The following is a 9,613-nucleotide window of genomic DNA, read 5'->3' on the forward strand; positions in this document are numbered from 1 at the left end:
TAAACAGTCAAGTCTTCTCTACATCTTTCCTGACTGCCTAGGAAATATTTGGTTTAGTTAATTTAGTATCTTATCCTGCTGAGATCTGGCTGTCACAAAAACCAACCCATCCAGGGTCCCCCCCTCCCCCCCATAAGGTATCTGCGCTCTCTGGAAAGAGGCAGAGAGAGGGAAAGTGAGAAATCACTGCCCAAAGGCGTTGGCCACATGGCAATCTTTTCTTTTCCATTCTCCTCTTAGGACTCTGGATACACACACACATATGCCCAGCATGATTTTTAAACTGCCAGGTCTGGGACTCAAACTGCAATCGACCATGTGGGAGTCCAGCACCTTGACCACTACACCACCTACTGGTCCTACAACTTTTTCTTGAGAGGTTTTTGCTATAAGGCACGTGCACTTACCAGAAAGACAGAGAGAGACAGAGACACAGAAAGCAAGAAATCATCCCCCAGGGGTATGGCCACGCTGCAATCCCTTCTCCTCCATTCTCCTCTCAGGATCTTGGGCACGCATGCACACGCACCTGGCGTGAATTTAAACCATTAGGTCTGGGATTCAAACCACGGTCGGCTACAAGGAAGCCCAGTGACATAGCCACTTTGCCAACTGCTAGTCCCAAACTTTTTTTTTTTTAATCTATGTTTCGCCCTCTCTCTCTCTCTCTCTCTCTTTCTCTCTCTCTCTCTCCCCCTTTCTTTCTCATTGGAAAGCATGTATGCTTGACATAGACAGAGACAGAGGGAAAGGAGAAAGAACTCCCTACGGGGCATGGTCATGCCACAATCTCTTCTCCATTTCTCCTTCTTGTCAGGATTTTGGGCATACACACACACACACACACTCGTACACACACGCACACACACACACACACGTACACACACGCACACTCAGCATGTTTCTCAAGCCTCCAAGTCCAAACTACCTGGTTGGCCATGTGGGATCTGGCTGCCTTAATCACCAAGCCACAGAGCCAGCCTGACTGATAGATTAATTGATTAAATGATTGCCAGAGGGTGCATGGGCTCACCAGAGAGAGAAAGAAAGCACCTCCCAATGGGGCATGGTCACACTACAATAATTTCTCCATCCCATCAAAACTTTGGGTATGCATACATGCCTAGTGTGTTTCTCAAACTGCTGGGACTGGGATTTGAACTGCAGTAGGCCATGTGGAATCCAGCTCCCAATGAACAGCCCTTAATTGCTGTGGTACATGGCCTACCCCATCCAGGAACTTTGAGAGCAGTTCCATTGTAAAGACTTCCTGAGCTCAAACATAGTACCTTAAGCCCTCCCACCCCCAAAGACACCCACAGGCTCCTCCAGCTCTGGTCTGGACTGGCTCTGAGTAGCCCTCAGGGTATGATCTCCAAGGTCTCTCTCTCCCACTCTGAATTCCTATTCACCACTTGTGGCTTGCTTCCTCTCCCTCTCAGTCTTCAATTCCTTCCTGAATACTTCTTCAGATCTCAGATTGTAGGTGCAAAGGGAAGGGGAGGTCCTGAGAAGACAGAGCACTGGCTCAGACAGTTCAGTGGGAGAATCCCCAAAGCCTTTTATCCCCTTGCTGAGCTTGTGGACAAGGAGGGCAGGATCTTGGTTCCAGGGTCTCTGTACCCCCTGTGCCATTTGAGCTGCGTGTACTCATCATCTCTATTAATAACCACCCTCCCTCCCCCACTGCCAGTGCTGCCCCCATGCCTGGCCAGCTCGTGTTCTCCGGTCACAGCAGCTCAGTCCTCCAAAGCTGCTAGACCCCAGGGAGAGCTGACCACCACCTGAGCGGCCGGTAAGTCTCCAGTTCTATGGCTACAGGGGCTAGAGCCCACTCTGTTGACTTCTGGGTCTGTGCCTGCAATTGTGATTCTTGATCCTGGGAATTAACCCCTTGCCCATCTATGCTCAGCTCCCAGCTGTCCAGTTCAAAAGAGCCATGGCAAATTGGAAGGAGAATGGTCCAAGAGGTTGTGGAGAATGGGGATGTTGGCAGAGGCATTAAAGGAATAGAAAGAGGATCTGAGACCCCAAGTTAATACAGTTGCAGATATGTTTGTGAGACAGGACTCAGTAGAAGGCAGCATTTCATTGATGGCCAAATTCTGTTAAGGAGGAACTGGAGTCTATTTTTTTCCAGCTTGTCCCCCTCCATTTTCAGATCTTAACTATGTTCCTGACTTCCCTCAATTCCCCACTATTGTGATATTGCTAAATTGACTGACATATGTCAGGGTTCAAATGTCTCTGACTCTTTTCTTCATCCAGCTCTGGGGTCTGGGACGGGAGTGACCGAGGAGCAGGGAGCACAGTCATGACCTCTCAGGTTATGTTCCAGCTGGCCCACTGGAGGAGCAACAACCTCTCCTTCCTATGGAGAATGTTTTTGGCTGAACCTCCTCAACCCTGGAAGAACACTTCTCTGTCCCCCTGGGATGTGGGGGAAGACTGAGGAAAGATCACAGCTTGGAAATCACAGCCCTAGTCTGATAACCCAGTGCAAACAAAAACTTCAACCATGCCAAACAATGAGACCTGGGTGCACTGCTTGCCTGTATTATTGTGATTATTTTTCAAACTCTCCCTGCACCCACTCTAGTCCCTGCACCCACTCTATGGTTCAATGTAAAACAGCACACGAGAGGATAGTGGAAGATTGGGGTAGGGGGTGCATCTATACTTCCTACGCTGCCTCCGAAGAAAATAGAAGCTCTAAAGTAGTAGGTTTTCACTTTTGGGGGAATGTATATTTCTTTGAAAATCTAATGAAATGCTGTTCTCTGAGACCCCTGATCCCAGGTAAGAAGGACTGTCCTGTGGCAAACACTCACTCGTCCCAGTCTCTGTCAGTCCTCCAACACCCACTTCTCCCTATCCAGGCTGAATCCACCTCCATCATGCCGCTCTCAGGAACCCCGGCCCCCAACAAGAAGAGGAAATCCAGCAAGCTGATCATGGAACTCACTGGAGGTAAGGCATGTCTGCATTTACCTAGCATAGGATTTCTCTTCCTTTATAATTGCCAAGAAGTGCACTCGCCAGAGAGAGAGAGAAAGAAAGCACCCACCCCCAGTGGGGTGCACTCATGCTGTGATCCCTTCTCTTCCATTTCTCCATCCTGTTGGGATTTTGGGCACTCATGCATACTCATGCCTGGCTTATCCCTCAAACTGCTGGAGCTGGGATTCAAACCATGGTTGGCCATACAGGATCCAGCTGCCCCAACCACTAGGCTACCGGGCTGGACCAGTGTAGGACTTTTAACTAAAAGCATTCCTAGGGGCTGGCAGGTGGCATGGTGGTTAAGGCACTGGACTCCCACATGGCTGACTACAGTTTGAATCCCAGACCTGGTGGCTTGCTTTCTCACTTTACCTCTCTCTCTGGTCAAATTTTTAATAAATCAATACATAAATATTAAATAAATAATTCTTTAAAAAAAAGCACCCCTGGCCCAAGGGTCCCAGAAATTTTATAAAGCTATATATATCTTAGGGTGAATTGGCAAGAGGAATTCCTATGGCAGGAGTGGGCAGAGGGAGAGGTAAGAAGGGCAGAGAGAAAGAAGGGGAAAAGATTCAACACTGACCAGCAATATTTCCATCCTTCTTGTCTTACAATCTGAGAAAGTACTCTGCCAGATTTACCCAGCATAGGTCCAGGACCAACAGACGCATGGGACAATGAGGTATGTTTGAGGAAGAGCAAATGACGGAGACTGGCTAAGTTCTCAATAAATGTTTATATTCTTTATTTTCCCCAGAGTTAAGGAGCACTTAAAATAGAAAACTGCACAGGCACGTTTCCTGGGGCTGGGCAGGTATGCAGGCATGTGAAGAGCTCTTCCAATACCTAGAGGCTCTTTGGAGCCAGAGCTCACCAAGGGGAAGTAAAAGGGAACGAGTTGATCCACGAGTCTGTATTTAGAGATGGCTAACTCCTTACTGTAGCCTCCCCCCATGCCATTGTTTCTAGTGGCCTTCATCTGTTGATGTTCCTTTACTTGTTTTTCCCTGCATCCCATGCCCATGCCCCTTTTACCTCTCGATTCTAGTATCCTCACTGTCTCCAGTCTGCACCGCAGTTACCATTTATTCTTTCCAACTCCAAAGCCAAGAAATCAAAATCTCTTGCAAACTAAACTGAGTTTGGTCAGGCATCGCAACCAGCAACTGTTTTTCTAAATGATCTCTATTGGGACACATGCATTTAGTTGTAGATGGAGTCTGCATTCTAAGTCCAGAAAACCTGACTCTACTCTTTATTTCACCACCCTACCCTCACCTCTCTCAAAGGTGGACAGGAAAGCTCAGGTCTGAATCTGGGCAAGAAGATCAGTGTCCCAAGGGATGTGATGCTGGAGGAACTGTCACTGCTCACCAACCGGGGCTCCAAGATGTTCAAACTGCGGCAGATGCGGGTGGAGAAATTTATCTATGAGAATCACCCTGATGTTTTCTCCGACAACTCAATGGTGAGTCTGGGACTTTACCACTCACTCTCTCAAAACCTAGTGCCTTTTCTGACAGTTTCTTGGTAGGCCCTGAACCTCCAAAATACCATCAACTTCTCCTTCCCAAAAATGTATAAGCCTTTTAAACCTCTAGATATATTGAGCCCACAAAAAATCCAGGGTGAATTTTAGTCCACTTCTGAAATTCAGGCTCTGTCTTACAGCCAGTGAAGGGGTAGGGAGCACCACACCCGCAGGGAGGAAATTCCTTCTCAGTATGGGTAAGTGTTAAAGATAGGATTGCCAGATAAAACACAGATCGTCCAGTTCAGTATTTTGAAGTGGAGATACATAGTGAATACTTTTTTAGTAAAGTATATTCCATGTAATATTTGAGATATAAAAATAAATAATTTTTTGGGGGAGTGGTTTTTGCTATAGGGTGCTTGTGCTCACCAGAAAGACAGAAACAGAGAGACAGAAAACGAGAAATCACCCCCTGGGGGGGATGGCCACGCCGCAATCCCTTCTCTTCCATTCTCCTCTCGGGATCTTGAACACACAGGCACACGCGCCCGGCATGAGTTCAAGCTACTGGGTCTGAGACTCGAACCACGGTCGACCACATGGGAGTCCAGTGACATAGCCATTACACCAACTGCTGGTCCCAAAATAAGATAAAATTTTAAAAATACAGAATTCTGGGAACCAGCAGTTAACGTAATGGCTATGTCGCTGGACTCCCACGTAGTCGACCGCGGTTCGCGTCCCGGACCCAGTGGCTTAAAACTCACGCCAGACACGTGTGCGTGCGTGCCCAAGATCCCGAGAGAATGGAGGAGAAGGGATTGCAGCATGACCATCCCCCCTGGGGGGTGATTTCTCGCTTTCTGTCTCTCTGTCTCTCTCTGTCTGTCTGGCGAGCACATGCGCCCTATAGCGAAAACCTCTCCAAAAAAAAAAAAAAACAGGATTCTCAGTTAAATTTGAGTTTCAGATACACAGGAATGTTTTTTTAAAAAAATTTGCCACAGGGTATGTGCTCTTGTAGGAAAGAGACAGAGAGGGAGACAAAAAGAGATAAATCATCTTCCATGGGGTATGGCCACTACCACATGGCTAACCATGGTTCAAGTCCTGGACCTGGTGGCTTTCTTTCTCTCTCTCTTTCTCTTTCTCTGAGTCTCTCTCGGGTCAAATTTAAAATAAATGAATGAATAAATAAAATAATTCTTGAAGAAAAAAATGTGCTGTTGGACATGTGGGACCCAGCTGCCTTAGCCACCAGGCCATGGGCTGAGTACTTTTTTACATATATAAGTATGTCCCATGCAATATCTGAGACATAAAAACTAAATACAAATGCAGGATGCCCACTGAAATATTAATTTCGGAAACACAATGAATAATTTTTAAAAAATAATTATTTAATGTATTCATTAATTTATTTTAATTTGACCAGAGAGAGACGGAGAGAGAGAGAGAGAAAGTGAGAAAGCAAGCCACCAGGTCCGGGACTTAAACCGTGGTCACCCATGTGGGAGTGTCCAGCTCCTTAGCCACCACGCAACCTGCTGGTCCCCCACAATGAATAATTTTTAGTATAAGTATGTTTTATGTAATATTTGAGGCATATTTATACTAAAAACAAATGTGTTCTGCAGCTGAAATTCAAATTTAAGTGGTATTCAGTAATTTTAGTCAATAAATATGGCATCCCTAGAAAAAGTTTAGCAAATTTTTTAAAAAGAATTATTCATTTTATTTATTTATTATTAAATTTGACCAGAGAGAGACAGAGAGAAAGATAAAAAGAGAGGGAGTGAGAAAGTAAGTCACTAGGTCCGGACTCAAACCATATTCAGCCATGTGGTAGTCTAGCACCTTAACCAACACAGCACTTGCCAGCCCCAAGTTTAACTAATTTTTATGACCATTTTCTTCCTGAGCTGTTCTTTTAGTTAAAAAGTGTCAGTCTTGGGGCCAGCAGGTGGCATGGTGGTTAAAGGCACTGGACTCTCACATGGAAGCTTGCTTTCTCACTTTCCCACTCTCTCTCTCTCTCTCTGATCAAACTGGAATAATAATAAATAAATAAAGTTAAATAAAATAATTCTTAAAAAAGAAGTGTCAGTCTCTTCCCTAAGGATCCCAGATGTGGAGTCTGAAACTCGCCTTCTTTACAAGCCTACATCTTCCAATCAAGTTCCTACTCCAAAGAGAAGTAAGAGCTGGAGAGGGGCCAGACACAAGATGTTATAGCTGAGAAGGAGGGAATTTCTCCATTTCCTTTGTTCTTCCTCTATCTCCTTTGGGTGGGGAGGAAGAATGCAAACAGGATTTCAAAAAGTTCATGAAAAATGGAACCGAAGTATGAGTTTACTTTAGTGTAAAAGGTTTTTTTTTTTTTTTAAATTCATGCATAATTTTTTCGTAATACACATTTTTCATGAACTTTTTTGAAGACCCTCTGTGGATACCTACAGGGAGCTGGGGCAGGAGTGGCTGTCATTGGGCCTTATGTAGAAGCAGAGTAAAAGTGCTGAGCAGTCATATCTAACTTTAGGAGGCCCAAAGTCCTCTCTGCCTGGGTCTGGTTACACTGGGTGGAGCAAGGAGGTGTGGTGGGGTGGCCAGGAGAATCTCCTGAAGGAGTTGTTGGGGTTATTTTTAGGCTTCAGGGCTGAATTCAGTGTTGCCCTTTTGGGCCACCCTTTCCTCTACCCGCTACAGTTTCACTGGTAAGTCTGGCCCAACAGGCACCAAGAGGAGAGAGGGAGGGGAAGAAGGAGGAAGAGAGAACATTTTGACAGTTGGACAAGCAGCGGAAGGGAGAAAGTAGTTATGTCTAGTTCTTCAAATTGACTAGATTTTTCCATGGCAACCCTATCCTTTTAAATTTTTGTTGAACAGAAGTATTGGTTTTCTTTGCCTTGGAAAGGATAAGGAAGGGGAATGGGGAGAATGAGCTGTCCCCACTGGAAAGTGAAGTAAAGGAACTGAGCCAGGAAGGTCCTACTTAAGCAGAGTAATTCCTCTCAGGCTGTCCACACTGTCCATCTACTAGAAGTGGGAGCAGGGAACCTCAGAGGATTCAGTGTCTTTTGGTTGACCATTGTCTCTGATCACCTCCTTCTTTGCTATGTATACCTGTCTTTGTATATTTCCCATACCCATTGCTAATCTTCCCCCTCACTTTGTTCTTTCCTTTCAGGATCACTTCCAGAAGTTTATTCCCACAGTGGGAGGACAGTTGGGTACAACTGGCCAGGGATTCTCCTACAGCAAGGGCAGCGGTGGCAGTGGTGGCCAGGCAGGGGGCAGTGGCTCTGCAGGACAGTATGGCTCTAACCAGCAGCACCATCATAGCCATGGGTCTGGAGCTGGAGGTACAGGTTATTCTGGAGACCAGGCTAGCAGAGGAGGGGCTGCTGGCACCACAGGGGCTGGTGAGACAGGATCAGGCAAGTACTCTCATCCATTGATAATGTGCTGGGTTCAGTACTCTCATCTATCGATAATGTGTCGGGTTCCTAGAGCAGAGCGGTCCCCAGGGATAAGGCCTAGGCTGCGTGTGGGGAGTGGGGGTGGATGGGTGGAGGATACGGTTGAGATATTTTGGTGGGCTCTTTTGATCAGGAGAATACAAAGATGTATGTATTTCACCCAGAAACCTCGATTTTTCAGTCACTTTCCTGGCTTTTCAGATTCAGTCACAGATCTGACACCAGGATGTCATTATGCCACAAACCTCTTCAATGATCAGAGGGTTTCACCTTTGGTCCCTAGCCCCAGCAACTTCCCTAATGCAGGAGTGTGAGATAAACTTCCCTTGGATACTAAGTGCTATTACTTAACTTGCTTTTTTCTCCCATGGCTACCAGGAGACCAGGCAGGTGGAGAAGGAAAACATATCACTGTGTTCAAGACCTATATTTCCCCATGGGAGCGAGCCATGGGGGTTGATCCCCAGCAAAAAGTGGAACTTGGCATTGACTTGCTGGCTTATGGAGCCAAAGCTGAACTTCCCCAATATAAGTCCTTCAACAGGTAGGGGTCGCAGGGCCAGACACATTTCAGGTGTGGTATTGTGCCCTTAACAGGGTGGGGAGTTAAGTTCAAATATTTCAGAAGGAGGGATGACAGGAATGTGGCAGCCCTGATTGAAGACTATTGCTCTTTTCACTCCAATTCAGCTTCATCATAGAAGTGTGATGAAAAATGTGTTGGAGAAAAGATCTGAATAGTTTGAATTCTAATTTATAAACTGCTTATTAGTATGTGGACATGGGGAAATCACCCTGCTTCTGAGGCTTAATGGCTTTTAGTGTATTGGGTCATTGGAAAAGTCATGATGTATTTTTCTATGTAAAAACGCATGACTTTTCCAACAAACCAATAAATGGGAATAATATATTACCTGTCTGAAAGCCTCTTGGGGCTCCCTTCTATTTAAGGTTAAGATGGCATTACTTGCCCTATTGTATGACTCTATTTCCTTATTCTCTGCTTTAGTAAGGTTCTAATTATCTGTTCTTTTGGAATTAAGCCCCTTTAATTCCAGACCATGAATAGGAAACTGTGTGGAAACAGAATAGGAAAGTGCTAGAGAAATGCTTTTGCATGTAGTTCTAAGACATGCAAATTCCTCTGAAGACATCCAATACCACTAGGTTTGAGGATAGGATCAGAAGGGAATGTGTGTCTCTACACTGTAATTAAAAAAAAAAGAGAGTTATTTATTTAATTCTATTTGCTATTTTAAAAAAAATTTATCCTTATTGTTATTACTATTATTTTTTAACTTAACCATAGCAAGATTCAGAAAGAGAGAGAGAGAGAGAGAGAGAGAAAGTGAGCAAGCTAGCTCTCAGGCTGCCAGGTTCGGGACTCGAACTGTGGTCAACCATGTAGGAGTCTAGCACCCTTAACCACCACGCCACTTGCCAGCCCCCATTATTATTATTTAATTTGTTCAGACAGAAACAGAGAGAAAGAAAAAGGAGACAGAGAAAGAGAAAGGAAGAAAGCAAGCCACCAGGTTTGGGACTCAAACCGCGGTTGGCCCTGTGGGAATCCAGCACCTTTAACCACCATGCCACCTGCTGGCTCTTCTACATTGTAATAAAAAAATTATTATTGGGTTGCCTGTAAAGTCAA

General features: G+C 45.3%; 1 protein-coding gene across 1 annotated transcript in view; it reads left to right on the forward strand.

Annotated features, from left to right (window-relative positions):
* Window positions 1–2,849: 2,849 nt before the first annotated feature.
* The window catches only part of MYOZ1 (myozenin 1), an 8,244-nt gene continuing 1,480 nt past the window's right edge, over window positions 2,850–9,613 (forward strand). Inside the window, exons 1-4 of the mRNA XM_027768911.1 lie at window positions 2,850–2,970; window positions 4,296–4,474; window positions 7,668–7,917; window positions 8,338–8,503. Coding sequence (XP_027624712.1) covers window positions 2,898–2,970; window positions 4,296–4,474; window positions 7,668–7,917; window positions 8,338–8,503 — 668 coding nt within the window. The 5' untranslated portion in view covers window positions 2,850–2,897. The remainder of the gene's footprint in view (window positions 2,971–4,295; window positions 4,475–7,667; window positions 7,918–8,337; window positions 8,504–9,613) is intronic.

The sequence above is a fragment of the Tupaia chinensis genome, unplaced genomic scaffold, assembly GCF_000334495.1.
Source record: "Tupaia chinensis unplaced genomic scaffold, TupChi_1.0 Scaffold148012_1, whole genome shotgun sequence".
NCBI classification, from domain to species: Eukaryota; Metazoa; Chordata; class Mammalia; order Scandentia; family Tupaiidae; genus Tupaia; species Tupaia belangeri.